The sequence below is a fragment of the Aspergillus heteromorphus genome (genome assembly GCF_003184545.1).
Source record: "Aspergillus heteromorphus CBS 117.55 chromosome Unknown BO70scaffold_25, whole genome shotgun sequence".
NCBI classification, from domain to species: domain Eukaryota; kingdom Fungi; phylum Ascomycota; class Eurotiomycetes; order Eurotiales; family Aspergillaceae; genus Aspergillus; species Aspergillus heteromorphus.
This window is the reverse complement of record NW_020290430.1, coordinates 421958-440115: the sequence shown is the minus strand read 5'-3', so window position 1 is coordinate 440115 and position 18158 is coordinate 421958. Positions and strand designations below refer to the sequence as shown.

Below are 18158 nucleotides of genomic sequence, written 5' to 3'. Positions count from 1 at the left end.
ATGGTTTTTTTTTTTTTTTTTTTCTCTGTAGCATTACCCTGTATCTGATTGTACCACTGTCAGGGTATCGTGAATGTAGATATATGAAATCGCGCCGGCATTCGGATTGCCTTCTGGAATGTCTCAGAAGGACTTGCCCGTTGGAGTATCACATAAATGCTAGTATGGAGGGGCGTCTGGATACTATTTAGTTATCGGCGGGTTACTTGATCGACGAAGAGGCCACCAGACGGAGTGACTACACAACAAAAGAAAAGGCAGTTTAGGCTGTTGTGCACTAGCAAAGGTCGACTTTACCGGTGGCACGGCATATCTCAGTGCTTTAATAGCAGGGTATGACAGATCGCCGTGGTTACCCGCTAGGTCTCCTTCTGAGCCCAGGGTATCGATGTGATCAGAAATTGTGTTCCGCGGGGATTAAATATATCATCATAGGCCTGAAAAGTCTGTGGTTCAGGCCGAGATAGGCTAGTGCGGGGCGAATAGAGGAAAAATGAGTGTCACGGTTCAATTAACAATCGCGTATTATTACGAAGACATAAATATATCATGATATATTTTTTTGAAGTGACATCACTTTCACGAATAGAATTCAAACTACTAGTAAATGACTCCTCCGTAGCAGGGTGAAGAGGATGAAGTCGGTCTGATTATAGCAATTATTAGTATAAAGAGTAGTAAGAAATCGCAAGATGTCAAGGGTTAGGTATAGAAAAGAGGAGTGGATTTGTTGGTGGTTTACTCTGTAATTTGTCAGTCAGTCGGTCGGCGATTGACCCTTCGCTTTCCCAATACGGGAGCAGCTGGCAGAATTGCTCATCGCCGATGCCACCCCACGTGCTTTCTCTTCGATCATGTGACCATGGCGGTATCTTTATTCTGCGAGTTTCCAAGGCGGGGAAGGTGGGCGTCCCCCCACCACATCTCTAAACACACCCAATTCTCAACCAAGATATTGATTTGATGGTAAAACTTACCTCTTACCAATTACCCGCTCCTCGCAGCTTCATAGCATATGCCTCCCTGCATGCGCACAATTCACTCTACCTTGAGGAACCACGAGTGAGAAAGGCAGGAAGGTTAAAATGGCGTAGGGTTTGCAAAGTTGGGTGTGGATGTGACCAACCCCGAAGCAATGAAGCACATTACAGGGGAAACAGGATTAAAGCCAGAAAACAAGGGAATCATAATCAATACTCTGTACATAATTAGGAATTACAATTTAGCAGAGGAAAAAAGTGTCTCCACATAGAAACCCCCCAAACGGAAAGTAGAGAAGGCGTAAGCGGTGTGTATATAGCAATCCAGGGGGTGTCTATCGGGACCGCCTTTGGATTGACTGATTGATTCCCCATGATCTGATACCGGCTCGGCCGGCTCTAAGTTGCGACGGCGCTAGCCAAATGGCTTGGTTCGACTGGGGTGTCCGTTCTCTAGCTCATCTCCCATCCTAGTTCGTGTCCCTGTTTCCGCGCCAGGATTCGTCCAAATGTCCGCCAAGGCAAGACCGGGAATCAAACCAGGCACTACGAGCGACGCTAGAGAACCGGCCATTTCCCCTGACTGAGGAGTGACTGAGGAGGGTTAAATACAAAATCTTTGCTCGTCAAGCACTCTCCTCGGCACGGAACATGTCGATTTTTTGCCTCAGCTGTGCGACAAGATGAAGAGCAACCGCCAAGCCCTCGCGTGGGGAATGATCGCCTCCTCTGTATGGGGGGCCTTCGCCCAAGAGTGTACGACTTCTGGGGGCCTCTGGAATTTTACCAGCCAGGCATCGGTGGATCTGGTGACTCATAATTGCACGATCCTCAATGGCGATGTGACCGTCAGCCCGAGCTATTCAGGCTCATTGACGCTCAATAACATCACGAACATCACGGGAGAAATCTATTACTACCAGAATCAAACAGTAGACCTCACTTCGGTCGACCTTCCGGACCTATTGTACGCCGGGGCAGTTGATATCGAGAACACGCCTTCCCTGACTCGACTATCCGCGCCAAAGGTGACAGAGGTCCCAGATGGAGTTATGGTGGTGATTATCGCCAATTCATCGGCGCTGGTGGAATTCGAATTTCCAGAGCTTGTGGATACAAACGGCGTTATACTATTTGCCAATATTTCAAGGTACGTGTATCTTGTTTCCGGACAATCACAGTTGGCTTCGGACTAACCCTATATAATCTATCAGCGTCGACCTGACCAGTTTGGAATCGACCCAGTTTGTTAGCATGGCCGGTACAGGGGATGGAATTGCGCTTGATTTCCCATCTCTTCGCGAAGTTGGGATGCTTGATCTGGTGCTATCCTTCAGCAGGTAATTTAATCTGTCCTTTAACCGGATTGCCAATCCTTGGGTATTGATCGTCTCAACCACAGCTTCTCTGCACCCCTCCTGGAGACCATCGGAACCTCCGAGGGTTTAGCCACCGGCGACGGCATTCTGCTCTGGAGCAGCGGAGATCCCGTCGACATCAGCTTCCCGAAATTGACCTATGTCGCGGGAAACATCCAGCTCTCGGAAAACATCAACAGGTAATACTGCATCCCACTTTTTCTGCTCTGATCGGGGAAGATACTGACGAGCCATTGGGATCCAGTCTGTCCGTGCCTCTCCTCACCACTGCGGCCACGACAACAAACACCTCGGAGGGTGGAATGGCTATTTATCCTGCTATTCCTTTCACAGTGGACTTTACATCCCTCGCGAACGCTAGCTCTATCCTCCTTGACGGCAACATCTCCAGGTAATGCCCCCCCAACTCCGCCTCCCGAGATCCCATCCACGTGCTCTGTCTAATGTAGACCACTTTACTTACTGCTGTCTCCATCAGTGCCTTATTCCCCGTGCTGGAAACCGTCGACTACATCGAGATCACGTCCACGCTTCCATTCAACTGCAGCTCATACGATGCCGTCCAGGCCCGCGCCGAGACTACCGCGTTTGCGGATAAATGGTTCTGCAACAGCACGTATACCAATACTACGAGTACGACTACCAAGGCGACGAAGAGCGATGCGGGGCGACCCGTTCCTGTCGGTGTGGGGCTTAGTGGCTGCGTGGTAGCCGCTATGGTCGGTTTGCTCGGTCTGAGCCTGTGGTAGCACGGATAAAGCCAGACGAAGTATGCGATATGAGAACAGGACTGAGTGAGCGCCTACGACTAGCTATGCCGATGGGGGGACTTGAGTATGGGACTGCATACGACGGTTTGTATATTAATAAACAAAGTTACAGATGTGTATTATCATAATGAATCTAAATCATACAGAGCCGTCGCAAGAAAGTAGGGACAGTGCTCATCAAACCATCAGTGCACGGGAGCGAGAGACCCCGCTCAAGAAGCAGGACAAGCGTCAATGGTCCGATATGCAGTTGCGTAGATAGTGGAAGTGACCTCGATAATCGAGGCAGTGGGAACATCGGTGACAGTTTCGCCGACAGTCATGGGACGGACGGTCGTGTATGCCGGCACAGTCTCGGTGGTCAGATAGCTTGTCCGTTCTGACGCAGGGCAGTTGGGGACGGAATATGGGCAGGCAACAACAGTCGCGACCTGGGTGGTGTAGACGGTGGACGTGGTGACGGGGTAGACCGTGGTTCCGATGGTGATTGTCTCGATGACGGTGCTGTAGGCGGTCTTTGCTGTCAAAGGGCAGTCGGTCACGGTGGAAGGGCACTTGTAGATGGTAGAGGAAATAGTCGTGTAGAGGGTTTCCGTGGTGATGGAGTCACCCACAGGAGGGATGATGCCCGAGATTGTGGGCGCGGATGTGATCGATGGCGGCAGGTCCCCCGATAGACTGGAGGGAGTGGTGGACGACAGAGACGGGGGTAGGGCTGTGGTGTTCCGAGACAGGGGGATGGATGACGGGCTGGGGTGCACAGTGGTCTCTAGGCGGGGGGGAACGGAGGAAGATGACGGCACATTCGACGAGAAATGGAGGACGGCGGATGACGAAGACGAAGAGATCTTGGACAGCGGAGTGGGGGCAGAGGAAGAGGCTAGCACGGAGGAAGACGATGTTCTAGGCAGACGTGTTGACACAGAAGAGGGGGATCGCAAGGCTGAAGAAGAGGGTCTGGACAAAGGAGTAGATGCGGATTGCGATTTCAGAGCAGACGACGAAATGCTGGGAAGAGGGGTCGATGCCGAAGATTTTGACAGCAAGGCCGAAGAAGAAGTGGAGACACTAGGGCTGCGGATGGCGGAAGAAATTGAAGAAGCAACCGGAGATGAGACGCTCGAAGAAGCGGATACGCGTGTTGTTGAAGCAGCGGCAGTGCTGGAAGACACGGGTGAGGAAGGAGGCGCCACTGCAGAGGCCGAAGAAAGGACAGGAATGCTAGCCGAGGAACTTGAGGGGATGGTCGAGGATGACACAACTGGCGAAGGGACACTCAAGGGAGCTGCGCTGGAGGTGGCCACAAGGACAGAAGACGAGGACGGAGTCGATGTGGGAATGACGATGGTCGAGGTATAGAGAACGGTATGGGTCACCGTCGAAGTACCGGTTTCAGTCTCGGTCGTCGAGCCCGTAGCCGTGATAACACATGGATTGGTGGTGAAAACCTGCATGAGCTTGTAAGAGCTTGCTGCGGTTTTTTGCGTGACTGTGCCTGCCATCAACTCGCAGACCGAGATACCATTCCAGATGACATAGTTTATTCCAACACAGCTGCTTGTGGCAGTACAGGATGCGTAGCAGGATTCGAAAGGGAAATTGACGCCACCACCCAGGTCGGTCCCCCCAGAGAGAGAGGCGGACGAACAAACCGCTTGGTAGTAGTTGGTTCCAGCAGACCATACTCCAGCCTCACAAGCAGTACCAGTCGGGGCCGTCGAGTCGAGGGTGCAAGTGGCCTCGCTGGTGATGACCGGAAAGGCAGTCGTCGTGGTATAGGTGACTGTCTCCAGGGAGGTGGCTGTGATCGTGGTGATCTCCCCTCGAGCGGGGACAGTGGCAGCCCTGGTCAATGGCACCAGGGCACCGAGGAGGAGTGACCTCCATCCCAAAGAAGATCCCATCTGAGTCGTTGAAGGAAGGATACTATATAGCGGGTCTTATGTCGGTTTGCGCCAGAGGTTAGTTAGGTAGCAGTAAAAGAAGGATACCACCCCGAAAGACGTCTCAGGCGGTGTAAGAAAAACGACTGTAGAAGCAACCCGGCCAAAAGAGTGACATGTAAAGAAGGGACCGAGTGAGATCCAACGGAAGAAAGTCGAAGCCGGGGGAGGCGAGCGGCGGATGTTTTGTAGGCGGGCCGTCGGGTATTTTGACTCCAAATGCCTCGCATCTCGGGTCGTCGCTCCAATAGTCAGGCTAGTGGCGCATCAAGCCTCTGCGGCATCGAATAAGCCTTCGCGAATTCGATCCTCGCTCCACTCGTGTGGCTGTCCGTCAGTCTCGCCGCCGCGTGTTTTGTCCAGATTGTGCCAGCCCCTGATATGGGCTCGAGGAGTCGAGCGACGCGGATCCACCGTGGCGTTGCGAATGGGCCACGCTCTGAGATTGCGGCTGAGAGGCACCAGGGGGAAATCTGCAAAATCTACGGAGTACTCCGTGCTCGAGCTATGTGTATTGTAGAGAGTCCTGGAAAATCGTAGAAAGGTTATATTGGGTACAGTGCCGGCAATTGCGGATCCAATCGCGGTCAATGGCAGGTTCAGCCAGTGTCCTCGCACCACTCTCCGAATCATCCGAGCAGCATCTCCCAACCGAGTCCAACTGACGGCTTCGCAAGTAATCCCCATCTCTGACTACAGTGAATAGTTCAGCTGGGGCTGAGCGAATCGGTCATCGCCCCGCAACATCTCTCTCCTTCCTCCGTCCCCGCTTGTCCGTCCCCCTCCCGATTATTTCTTCTCCCATTCTCCTGTATGTCAACTTTGGTTCTGCTGCTTCCAGACGTCTCCTCAGTAGTGTCACCTGTGCTGAGAATCGCGTCGAATTCACGTGTTGGGGCCATTGTTTACCTCCCTTCCAATGTGAGGTGGCAGTTGGTGGTTGGTGGTGTCCATCTTCACCCGGTTTATTCAAATCAAACACAGCAAAGGCTCAACTCATGTACAAACCTCTGAAAAGCAAGCAGATCCGACGTTGATGAACCGTTATCTGTCTCCTTGGGCTCCGATCTCAGGAACCTCGAAACACCACCCCCATAGACGTCCCCCATCCGGAACTCAACCTGCCCACGATCCACAAATTCGTGCAGTAGCCAATTCCGCGTCCCCGCCAGAGCTGAGATAGAAATGTCAACATCCTTCTTGCCGACATCAACGTGTCTTTTGATGATATGCTTGAGTGGTCGCCATTCCGCAATCTCGACCATAACAGCTCCCAGTGAGTAGAGGTCCATGCACATGGCATACGACATGGAGGGTTCCCCAAGGGCCTCTGGATGTCGATAGATATCCGACAGCGGATCCTCGGATGCTTGATCGCTAATTTCGATCGGAGAATCGGCTCGTGCAAATGTGAATCCCGTCAGATACGGCTGCGGGAGGGCTGCGATGGTGGCGCACGGATGGCAGGGTGTGAAGAATAGGATATTCTCGGACCGAATGTTCTTGTGAAGCCACCCCGACGTGTGTACAGTCAAAAGCGTGCTGCAAATCTCCAAAGCCAGCTTCAATCTCGCCGTCGCGCTGGGTAGTTTCATCTTTGAGTCACGGAGCAAATCCTGGAGGGATCGAGGCGGAGCACTGAGATCCGATCCGGGTGGATAGTCGTACAGAAAGACAAATTCGTCCATATCTTCCACAAATCCAAGACATTGAAGGGTCATAAACGATGGGCCCTTCGGCAATGATAACAGCCTTGCAAGGTTCTCGGATCGCAGTCGCAGTTTCGATTTCATTCGTCCATGGACGACCTTCGTTTCGCACAACACCGGCTTCCCGTCATACTCGGCGATGAACGTGCCTCTCGCGCCTCGGGTGCCGGACGCTCGCTTGAGGAAACTTCTATTCAGGGGTTTCAAAGGCTCTGGACCTGCTGAGTACAATGGAATTGGGTCCGAGTCCCTGGTGCTCTCTCCTGGAAGCTGTTCCCGCACCACCTTCAGGTCAACCGCCGCCGAAAGAATCGCATCTTCTGGGAGCTTGACGTGCTTTCCGGTGAAGCTGGCTTGGAGGCCTTTTAAGGCTTCTAGATCATGACTCATATCAACCACCGCGGTGAGGGTTTGTCCAACTTGCTGAGACAGCTCTCTCAGACGGACCGGCTCAAGCAGATTCCACAGGGAATCAACAATCTGCCTCACATCGAGGATAAGGTCTTGGAATTTGGTCTTGTCAATAACCGCCCACCACAATCGCTTTGGGAACTGTGTCCGACCCTGAATCAATCTTGCTCGCTCGATAATCTCCGCCCGCCGTCCATGGGACACTGCTTTCGCAAGAACATCCGGGGCTTCCGGATCGACTTTTATGTCCCCCGTTGTCCCCTGGACCGAACTTTCAGCAGGGCGAAGGTCAAGCGAGTATCGCTGCTTCAGCTTGGAACTGTCCAGTCTATCCTTCAAGTGGACCAACAGCTCTTCTGCCAGAACGTGGTTGATCCGAGGTGACATCCGGCCCTCAGTTGCCGTCAAGCCGACCGCATCCGCCCATTGGACAAACCGGTATTCCTCCACATTGAGTATGGTCCGAAGGAACGTGGCATCTTTCCCGAAGTTGTGCGCCGTCGACAGGATCACGAACCCCTGGACACAGCCTGCGAATGCCTGGAAGGCTAGGCCCGGAACCGCGAGGGCTAGTCCCGCCGCTGTCACAGGGTCCATCACGAGGATCCGCGCGTTTTCTCTTTTTGTTTTGATTGTTTTTTTACCAGCTTGGCTGCAGCGATGGATCGATAGATGCCTCTTTTATTGACCTGTGAGGGTTGTCGCGGGGAGCATCGTGTGCTGGAGCTGAGCATCGTCCCACAATCGAAGCGACGCCAAGGATTAGTTTCAGCTCCAAGCGATTTTCGCCTTTACCCCGCTTCTCCCCCTGTCAGCAAGATATGCAGGGTACCAGCCGACGCGATTAAGGGGCTGGGACTTTCTGCTCAGCCTCTCTCCTCTTGTGGCGCCTCGTGTGGTTAGCGTCTGCCCTGCTTCAAGGGTTCTTACGTGGCCCAATCGGTGTGGTGGATAGGCAAACCCTTCAGAGGGCTCGACATCCGACAATGCCTGAAAAGGAAACGGCCCCACCCTCTAAAACCAAAGGATTGCATGAGGAATGGTTTGCTCTTTGCCAGATAAGCAGCGTCATCTTTCCTTCGAGTCGATGTGTTTCTGTGTTACATGCATGTCCTCTCTGACCCGGCATACACAGAATGGCATCATCCAGTTCCCTTTCCGGCCGAGCGTGGTCATCAGAGCGACGGTCATCATCGGAAAACACCAGCGAAACCACCGAAGAAACTGCCGATTCCCAGTCCTCCGAGGACACAAGATCGGATGCGATCTTCGTCCCCCATGTCTATGACTTTGTCAGCATCCACCAACCGGCTCACTTTCGTGTCTCGTCGCGCATCCCGACATTATACCTGGAACCTCTATCGGTAGATCAATCAATTTTCGTCGGCCATGGAGCATCGTTTACCACCTTCAAGAGGGCTATCCCGGATGCTCTGACAATATCCCAGACAAGTAACATGGACGGGTGGAGTGTGAGTGTTCCCAAGCAACACATGGCCCGACCCAAGCACGTCGTCTACAAGGTTGCTCGCGTTGCCTTCACCGAAACCGGCACCCCAACGCCTCAAACACGCCATGCGATGAAGGCTGCGTTGATGGAGCTCTACTCTTTAATGCACGAGCCTCTCCGACAACATCCAAACATCATCGACCTCCTGGGTCTGGCTTGGGGGTCCAACTACTTCGACCCATCGCATCGATTGCCAGTGTTGGTGGTGGAATATGCCGACCACGGGAATTTAGCCGACCTGCAAAGGAAACACGATCTCACACCTTTGATCAGAGGTCGTCTCGCCCTCGACATCGGCCAAGGTCTGGAGATGCTGCATCGATGTGGGATCATACACGGGGATGTCAAGTCCGAGAATGTCCTGATCTTCAGTGATCCGGGAAGGGAATACATCGCAAAGCTCTCCGATTTCGGCTTTTCCATGGTCGGAGAAGCAGCAAGCAATGAAGTGTATGTCGGCGGCACCAAGCCCTGGAAAGCTCCAGAGGCAAAATCACCGGTTCCAAAACATCTCCTCCAAGCTACGGACATCTACTCTTATGGTCTACTTTTATGGCGTCTAGCGACTGATGGACATGATCCGTTTCGCTTCTGGGTCGAGTCGAGCCTGCAGGGAGACTCACATCTGCAAGAACTCGAAACAATCAAGGAGGAGGATGGTCCTGCGAGGAATACGGCACTCGAGAAATGGCTCATCCCATATATTTCTGGCAAAAATCTAGACTGCCAGGCGGAATTAACGGTGGACTGGCTTAGGGAAGCCATTTCCAATCTTCGATTGGGGAAGGATACAAATCAACCGGGCAATGCACACACGTCTCCCACTTCCTGGCAGGCGCTGATGAAATGTGTGGGCCCTTGTCTTCGGCTTCCGCAGACTGCAAACATGTTCTCGGGCCCCTTGATCGATTGGGCTCAGCGAGATGCCTTTTACGGAAGAGTGCCTTCTGCTCTTGACAAATGCTTAAGCGTTGATCCCGTAAAGAGAGACTTGCGCGGGGCTATTGCGGCGCTCTCCGATAGCGATCAGGTAGATGAGTATGTATACAGTGCCTCTGGTCGTCACTCTCGCCATTTTGCATTTTGCTGATCTCTTTACAGTGAACCAACACCGAACACCAATAATATTCGTCTGAACATGAGCTACGAGGTATCTTCTTCTGCATTATCTTCGCAATGTATTGTTCTTCTGCTAAACTTTATTTCTCTACTAGCACCACATTCTGTCCTGGCAACAAATGCGTGACCTTGAACCCGCAGTTCAATCGTTTGTGTTGAACTCCTTTCACCAAAAGGTGGAAACATTGATATCCGACAACCGAATCAACCCTCCGGATTGCTTCGTCCTAGCATCCTACTACATCAACGGCTACGGTACCAATGTCAATTACGAGGCAGCAAGGCGACTACTCGACCTTTCGTCGGTCGCAGCCTATGACCACGTCTCCTCCCGCGCCTTCGCCTACCGCATCCACAAATCCCTTGACCCAAATTACGTCCCCACCGCGGCTGTCATCGACAATCTATCCGTTATGGCGCTGCGGGGCTCGCGACCCGCCCTCATCGATCTAAAGGAGCTAGCCCCCGCAAAATACGATTGGAGTCAGAATATCATCCGCGACATAATGGCGGGGGTGGGAGCAAATTTCTATCACCAGGATCAGATGCTCGGTGGGTTTTCTTATCACCAGTGGATTCGAACCTTTGATAACCCGGAGATACTCGTTCGCAATCTGAGAAACATGGATCGGATTGAACAGTATCGAGTCAACAAACGCGGGGATAGGATCCTGCATCTCGCGGCGAGTGCGGGTCGCTTCCAGGCTATTGAGAGTCTGTTGGGGGCATTCCCTTCACTGACCATTGACCAACGGAATGATAGGGGAGAAACGCCTCTTTTATGCGCTTGTAGAGCGGGACAACTCACGACTGTGACGAGGCTACTCGAACTTGGTGCCGATCCAGCCTTTGCCGCTGCGAATGGCGAAACCTGTATGCATTGGCTCGTGTCATTCAACGATGAGGATATTCAAACTATCGGAGAAGCTCTTCTTGAAAAGGGAGCCAAGATGCGCGAATTTACTCGCGAAAGGATTTCATACTCCGAGTTCAATGGCACAATCGATGTTGACTTCCAGTTACCCGGCACACCTCTCACTTGGGCGATTCACAATGACCGACCCTGCATCGTCAAATTACTCTTGGAAAAGTCCCCTGACAAACGTTTATGTCTCGACTGGGCGAAGGGTCATCCTGGAAGTCTGTCCCCCCCGACGTACGCCGCTTACTACCACCATGTGGAATGTTTAGAGCTCCTGCTGAAAGCCCTCGACGACGCCAAAATCGTATATACCATGGAGCCAGTCATCGCTGCGGCTACTCACGCGGCGGACACGTTTTCAATGATTCTCCGAAACGGTGCCAAATACGAAGAACGCCTACATCAGACTCTGAACTTATGTCTGACAAAGTCCCAGGAGATTGTCTTCGCGACCGGGATCGGGGGCTTCGATATGCATCTACTCTTCTACGCCGTTAGCGAAGGGCACGAGAAAGTCGTAGAGCATCTGTTATCCAACGAGGTCAAACATCTTATAGAGACGTTCGAGCCAGCACCAGACCCATGCCGGCCTGGCGCATACAATCCAGGCGATATCAATCAACCTGTCGGCGAAGACCGCCGCACACCGGTTCTGGAGGCGATCCGTTGGAATCGCAAACCACTCGTCCAGCTCTTGGTTGCGAACGGTGCCGATCCCAAGGCAATGGCCAAGAACCCTTTCAATTCCGACGAGCAGAACTGGACGGGGCTTCATATCCTCGCGACAGCCGGTCACAACACAGATCATGTAGCCGAATTGGTCTCATACCTCGTGGATGTTGGACTGGACATCGAAGGGTCTCATTCTGGCAGCAATGAACACAGCCCTGAGACGCCCTTTCTCGTTGCCGTCCAACACAACGCCTTCAACCTCGCCAGTACATTCATCCACTGCGGTGCCCATCCAAACGCCTTATGCACCAGCTCCGGCCTGCTTTCCCTCGAGTACCCCACCACCGTTTTGGGCCACATCATCGCAGCTTCGGCACAACACACGGTCCCCCGACTCCGATACCTACTCGAAGCCTGCCCCACCCAGGACAACAAACAAGGAAGTTTCGGAAGTTTTATCGTCGAACCGGCCCGACAACTAAGCGCCCTCCACCGTGCCGCCTGGGCTCACCGGGGTATCATGCATCGGACACCAGAATGCAACACCCCTGCACACCGGTTCCTTAATCGCGACGAATACGACATGATCATGAATCAAGATATCATCCACGAGCTGCTACAGAAATGGGGCGATGTAGAGAGCGTCAATCTCCGTTGCGGTATCCATGGCAGAACGGCGCTTCATTTGGCTGCTGAAGCGGGCAATGTTAGGGGATGCGAGATGCTATTAGCGAGGAAGGCGGATGTTTCTGTTCGTGATGAGTTGGGTTTGACGGCCGTGGAACTGGCACGGGAGACTTTGGATGGGCTGGATGAGGGGGTTGGAGAGGCGGAGATGTATAGTCGGATCATTGGGATACTGGAAGGGGTTGTGAAGGTTCCAGCGTCCGGGTCTTGATTTGGCGATTGAGGATAGATTTTACCTGTCGAGGTCTGTCTATGGATCAATGATGATATTTTCCACGTTTGGAGGGTATTTCTCTTGGTCTTCCAGTCCTTCAATTGCCGGTCTTCTCCCTGTGTAGCTTGTCAGCAACCCGAGGTAGACCTTCTAAACCAGAAGACGTCTCGATAAATTTCTATGTGGGAATCTGCTGTTTTCTCTTTCATGGGGCCTATCTGGCCTAGCTCTCTCAATAACTAGCAAGGATCTCCTTTACCTTGGACTATTGACCAATGGCCTGTGCGTTACAAAAACGACTATCTTGCTTTTCCGGATCCATGCTCCGAAAGGTACAACGAGACCCGGGTATAGAGGGATTGTCTCCAGTCCGTCATCGAGAATTGATTGAAAGGTGAAACGGAGCCGACGATGACATCAGCTTCAGAATACGAAGCCATTGTTTGGTTCCGTCCCCCTTGATCCGTGGTTACCCAGCCACGGTATCATCATTCGATCATGTGCCCCGTGCTCAGCCTTGGCGGACTGGATATAGGCGGAGAACCCACCCACAACGTGGAGATGAGACTCCATCGCCCGTCGATCGCATGTCAATCAGTCCATCTTATCAGGGACTTATATCCATCGCCAAAACCATGTCCCAACCAACCACAACGGCAGTCGAGCTCCTCGGAAGCTTTGCCAGCATCATCAGCAACATCGTGACCAACCTCAACAAGAACCGCCTGGACCGGGGCAAGATCAAACAGACGCTGACCGAATACTCCGCGCGAGCCGAGTCGGACGGGCGTCTGATCAACGCGTCGCGACAGAACGAGCGCTGCATCGACCACGGCCTATTCCTCGCCTTCGTACACATGGAATTCGTAACCACGCTGCTCCGATACAACTTCACCCTCCCCGCAACATCCGTGAAATGGTACCGACTCAAGTCCCTTCGTAAGAAGTACCGATTGTCGCTACTTTCGATCTCCTCGCAGACGGCAGATCTGCAGGATCAGTTGCGGAACATCCGCAACAAGGCGGAGATGCTCTATGCGGACTTGGAAGTAAATAACGTAATTGCTCATCGTCCATTTGTCGGGGTGGGATTTAGTAGTGCTGTTCTTGAGCTGAATGGTTTGAAACACAAAGGTCCAGGTTCCGCCGACTCCGATCCAGTATAACAGGGTTGCGCCTTGTACGCTGCTGGCTGCGCCGCCTGGAAGTATGGTCCTTCCCTCCCTTCCCTTTGGAGATAGAGGTGGTTTGGCTGATGCTTCCGTCCGAATTAGCATTTAGTGAGCTTCTCCATCGCGGGTCGATAGCTGAGAAGGAGCTGAGTGGCAAGATGTCGGTCTGATGAGGGTGATTTTCGTTGATTCCGGATGGGTCCATGAAGGATTTGCGGGCGCTTCAGAAGCTGTAATGTGGAGAGGGTTCTGCCGGGGTTTGAGAGACGTTCTTGCGATGTGTAAGTATAATCTTGATGATATCCATGGGTAGGGTAATTGGAAGAAATACTTAATTGTACTGCTGAAACATAGTTTGATGCGGGTGATAGCACGATATCAGTAGAAATGATAGTGATGTCGACCAATAGAATTGACGGTAGTCTTACTTCAGACGAATATAGCTAGGTAGAATTCATCATTTTCAGCGATTCAGGTGTAGAAAGAAGAAAAGACAGCTCCAGACATGGACAATTATTGAAAGGGGAAGGTTGCCAGCCTCCCGGGTGGGTGCAACAAAAGCAGGGGTGTGTCCCCTGCTCCCGCTCCCAGACAGGGATGTAGGTGACACAGCCAAAACATACGAATAACTACATAAACATCGTCACTCCCAGGTCTCAAAAACAACCTCTTTGCTTCCTTTCTTCTCAAAACAAAAAGAGAAAGAAACATACAACAGAAGGGATTCGCTGGTGGTCACCCACCCAACTACTAACCTCCCGGCGTGTGGCTTAAGTACGGCTGAGCGGACGGGAAGCCCTGTTCTCCACACCCTATGGTCGTATGTGCTTGTTTCAAGTGAGGAGAGGCATATGTAGGGCAGTTGGAGGTGTGGTGGGGGTTGGACACATCGGTAAATCGAATTGCCTGGTCGCATTCGAGTTTGAAGGGACCTGTAGGGTGGTGGTGCTCAATGGTTTTCCCTAAAGCTCTACGTCCCGGGACGAAGAGGCATGCATATCCAACCAAGGATTGTAGCGTTGTGCATAGCAATCTGCAGGTCAATTATTATTGGCAAAGTTGTAAATAGATCTACGTGCAAATGTCTCGTTGGATGTGTGGTTGTATCAATTGTGAGGTATTCACCAACATCGAAAAATATATACTCTTCGAAGATTCGGATTCTGTCGCAAACTCTCGCCCCCAGCCTACCTACCTACCTCTGTAAGATTTATACAAGAGCCGCTAACGTGAACACCTTTGAATAAAATATATGCCTGCTAACAGTTGGGACATGTACCGAGTGTATCATTCAAAACAGTCTTCTTTCTGCTCGGCAGGATCCTGCCTGCCGACGACGCACCGTGCACGATACCATATCTGCGGAAACAAAAAAGAAACGATCTTCCAAAAAAAGAAAACATGAGCCCAGCCCGAATCGAACGGACAACCTTACGATCTGGAGTCGTACGCGCTACCAATTGCGCCATAGGCCCATGGATGACTTTTCTTCGCGTAAGCAGTAGACGTGCCAAAAATTGAATTCCGTAGCCCGGAATGATGGGACGCGCAAAAAGTAACATTCGAGCCCAATATTCAGTATAATATAATCGCACAGTACCCAATTGGTGTGGAAAGTATAATGCGAGCCAGAATAGTTTCGGTTCGGGAAGAAATGCTTGAGATGTATGGACCCCGAGTAGGTTTCATCAGTCGTGGGTTACGGGGTGAGATATATATATTTTGGTAACCTGCGACAACAAATTTAGTTACAGTCGCAGATTGGACACGCGTTTCATAGACAAAGGATTTGAATCAACGAAGAAGAACGATATGAATATTTATGTAAATAGTGCAAGTCGGTGGCAAATTGATCCAGATTTAATTTATGCTATACAAAAGAGACAGCCTTGAGACAAAAGACAATTGAAATAGGTCCCTAATTCTGTCATACACAGTCCAAAAAATCCGCTCTAAGATACAGAGACGCAATACGCCTCATCGGCCCAGAAACCAGTGGTACAGTCCGAGGAGACAGCAGGATTCCACGCCAGAAACTCAGCTTTGGTGATGCCAAACTTCGCTTCAATGGCGGCACAGGTATCACCCGCTACGGAAGGGAAACAAAGATGTTAGTCACCGTGGGACTGATATGGTATGTGGAAGGGTCAGAGATCAACTTACATTGCGCAATGTAGTACTCATCACAGTTGGAAGCAATGCCGGACTGGGTCGGGCCTGGCGGGACGACCGAAGTAGTCGACGAAGAGACAGATGCAGATGTGCTGGTAGCGGTAGCACTACTGCTGCTACCAGATACACCCACACAGTAGGCCTCATCGACCCAGAGACCACTCGTACAGTCGGACGAGATGGCGGGGTTCCAGTCAAGGAACTCAGCTTCGGTAATATCATATTCAGCTGCGATGGTGGCGCAGTCATCTCCCGCTACAGAAGAGGGGAATACCGTTAGCTAGGCTATGAGGGCAAAGAGGGTTGGACATACATTGTGCAACATAGTATTTGTCACAGTTTGAAGGAATACCAGATTGAGTGGGAGCTGGTGGAGTGACGGAGGATGAGGATTCGGTTGCAGAAGCTGAAGTTGAGGGGGCAGATGCGGATGTAATAGTGGCCGTGGATGCAGTAGATATACTGCCACTACTTGATGTAGTGGTGGCAGTAGTGCTGTTCGACCGCACACCCACGCAGTAATCCTCGTCAACCCAGAGGCCACTTGAACAATCAGATGAGATGGCAGGATTCCAGGCAAGGAACTCAGCTTCTGTGATCCCGAACTCGGCAGCAATTTTATCACAGGTATCACCGGCTGCACATGGGGTTAGTTCAGACGGTATTATATGAAGGTTATAGGTAGTTTGCACGTACATTGAGCAACGTAGTATGCATCACAGTTGGCGGGAATTCCCGTCTGAGTCGGCTCTGTAGGGGACGTTGCGGCAGTAATGATTGCAGTACTGTTAGTAGCTGTGGCATTGCTGTACTGCCAGCCGGTCAGGGGGTCAATGCAATAGGCATAGCCTGCAACAAGGTCCGAGTTACATGTGGTGTAATTGAGGGAGGGATTGGCAGCAGTGAAAAGATGGATGGGTATGTCATTATACAGACAAATCTCAGAACACGTATAGTTCAAGCTGGCTGAATTGACGAACCACCCGCCGCAGTCGAGGGTAGTTCCTGGGGCCACTTTCACACCAGCAGGGGGGTATGCAGCCTCTGGTTCTGTAGAGTCAGATGCAGTAGTGTTCAATGCATGCCCCGTGTATGTTCCACCCGGAGGAGAGACGCACAGTACTGAGCCCCAGTAGGGATTGGTCGAATGCAAATTCGAACAGTTCCAGTTGAGCTGCGAGTTCCAGTTGATCACCTCCTGAGTGGATAAATAGTAATCAACAGCAATCGAGGTACATGTATCATTGGCCTTGACTGAATAGAGATCAGTGCAACTCAGGGGCAGACAGAGAGTGGTTCCTGCCAAGATATCTGAGCAGTTGACGATGTTAGGATTGGTGTAGTACATGGTGGCCGCTGAAACTCCTTTGGCTAGGGCAATGGAGTCACATGTATCCCCCTCCACAGTTGTGTACATGTCGCCAGAAACACAAGAGGATGTGGACGTCGGCACTGACGCATTGAAAGCGCTCGCTGTGGCGTTGAAATCGGCCACTGTGAGGTTGCAGCTTGCAGCAACATATTCGTAAGTAAACTGGAAGTCATCGTTGTATGCATCTGAGAAGGCATCCTCCTGCATCATTTCCAACTTTTTCACGTAGCAGTAGGAGCACAAATCAGATGTAGCCATGTCCGCTAGGGCAGTAACATTATCAAACGACGCAATTTCATCTAGGAAGAGACGTTAGGATTGAAAGGCCCAAAACCAGGGGCCGGAGTATTTACCATTGCAGTTCTCGCCGGTGGTGGGATCTGTAATGCAGGACTGATTCCAATTGCTCCAGAGTTCATCGACAAGGGCCAAAAAAGAAATCCCGGGTATCAAGTCCGCTGTTGTACCGCAGCTGGCCGAGACGGACTCATGAAGCTCCGCGATCGAAGATCCACAACTTGAAGCGCATACCAATGCCGTCAACGTGGAATTGTCAAAGCTACCAATGTAGTCATCGGTGATCAGCGAGGAGACCGTCTCGTCGCAATAGATCTTCTGAGAAAGTGCATCCTCACATGCCGACGACAGATCCAAGCCAGACAAACTCCCATTGGGGAACATGGAAAGTCCAGGGAATGACACGCTCGGATCAACCGTGCGGGATTGATGATGATGCCGAGCGGCATGAAGATATCCATGAGAAGAGAAATGGACAGCCTCTGCTGGAATGAAGCAGGAGGCCACCGCCAGAAGGAGCGTAGGGAGGCTTCCCATGTTGGGAGTTAAACGAATGGATCAAGGTCGAAAAAGGACCAGGGATATCAGCACAGCTGCTGTGAGAGACGGTCAAGAGTCCGCTACCAGGGAAAGGCCAAAGGTCGGAGTATATGATGGGGCTCCCCTCCGTTCTCCTGATCTCACTTGCGATTCCGGGTCCACTCGACGACCTCGAAAGCACGCTATTGAGATCAGCTGAACGGGGCCTCATTTCCGAAGCGACCACCTCGATCCGTAAAGTGAGACAGGCTCCTTATCCGGTAGTGGTTGGTCGCGGAAAAGGGCTCAG

The 18158-nt window shown here is 51.8% G+C and overlaps 8 protein-coding genes and 1 non-coding gene across 9 annotated transcripts; 3 read left to right on the top strand and 6 right to left on the bottom strand.

Moving 5' to 3' along the window:
- Positions 1-1601: 1601 nt before the first annotated feature.
- BO70DRAFT_381772 (uncharacterized protein) lies at positions 1602-3271 on the top strand. Its single transcript, XM_025545492.1, has 5 exons — positions 1602-2130; positions 2195-2320; positions 2383-2538; positions 2604-2750; positions 2838-3271. The coding sequence occupies exons 1-5, from the start codon at positions 1664-1666 to the stop codon at positions 3106-3108; spliced, it is 1167 nt and encodes a 388-aa protein (XP_025396678.1). The 5' UTR covers positions 1602-1663; the 3' UTR covers positions 3109-3271.
- Positions 3272-3281: 10 nt separating this feature from the next.
- Positions 3282-5184, bottom strand: BO70DRAFT_364776 (uncharacterized protein). Its single transcript, XM_025543897.1, has one exon. The coding sequence runs from the start codon at positions 5031-5033 to the stop codon at positions 3342-3344; it is 1692 nt and encodes a 563-aa protein (XP_025396677.1). The 5' UTR covers positions 5034-5184; the 3' UTR covers positions 3282-3341.
- A 72-nt stretch (positions 5185-5256) lies between these two features.
- Positions 5257-5902, bottom strand: BO70DRAFT_114368 (uncharacterized protein). Its single transcript, XM_025537905.1, has one exon. It carries the CDS (start codon positions 5757-5759, stop codon positions 5340-5342), a length of 420 nt encoding a protein of 139 aa, XP_025396676.1. The 5' UTR covers positions 5760-5902; the 3' UTR covers positions 5257-5339.
- Positions 5617-7789, bottom strand: BO70DRAFT_320362 (uncharacterized protein; the record flags this gene model as incomplete). Its single annotated transcript, XM_025540474.1, has 1 exon — positions 5617-7789. The coding sequence occupies one exon, from the start codon at positions 7787-7789 to the stop codon at positions 6047-6049; it is 1743 nt and encodes a 580-aa protein (XP_025396675.1). The 3' UTR covers positions 5617-6046.
- Positions 7790-8328: 539 nt separating this feature from the next.
- On the top strand, positions 8329-12313 carry BO70DRAFT_297379 (ankyrin; the record flags this gene model as incomplete). Its single annotated transcript, XM_025539564.1, has 2 exons — positions 8329-9744; positions 9917-12313. The coding sequence occupies 2 exons, from the start codon at positions 8329-8331 to the stop codon at positions 12311-12313; spliced, it is 3813 nt and encodes a 1270-aa protein (XP_025396674.1).
- A 580-nt stretch (positions 12314-12893) lies between these two features.
- Positions 12894-13801, top strand: BO70DRAFT_364774 (glyoxalase family protein). Its single transcript, XM_025543896.1, has 3 exons — positions 12894-13374; positions 13451-13523; positions 13591-13801. The coding sequence occupies exons 1-3, from the start codon at positions 12952-12954 to the stop codon at positions 13656-13658; spliced, it is 564 nt and encodes a 187-aa protein (XP_025396673.1). The 5' UTR covers positions 12894-12951; the 3' UTR covers positions 13659-13801.
- A 1089-nt stretch (positions 13802-14890) lies between these two features.
- Positions 14891-14963, bottom strand: BO70DRAFT_t264. The gene has a single exon. It is a non-coding gene; the product is annotated as a tRNA-Trp (tRNA).
- A 492-nt stretch (positions 14964-15455) lies between these two features.
- BO70DRAFT_259081 (LysM peptidoglycan-binding domain-containing protein) lies at positions 15456-16310 on the bottom strand (the record flags this gene model as incomplete). Its single annotated transcript, XM_025538893.1, has 3 exons — positions 15456-15577; positions 15652-15915; positions 15974-16310. Coding segments are annotated over 3 exons (723 nt in total), but the record flags the coding sequence as incomplete, so codon positions are not given.
- Positions 16311-16324: 14 nt separating this feature from the next.
- Positions 16325-17866, bottom strand: BO70DRAFT_297465 (LysM peptidoglycan-binding domain-containing protein; the record flags this gene model as incomplete). Its single annotated transcript, XM_025539569.1, has 2 exons — positions 16325-17331; positions 17386-17866. The coding sequence occupies 2 exons, from the start codon at positions 17864-17866 to the stop codon at positions 16325-16327; spliced, it is 1488 nt and encodes a 495-aa protein (XP_025396671.1).
- Positions 17867-18158: the final 292 nt, after the last annotated feature.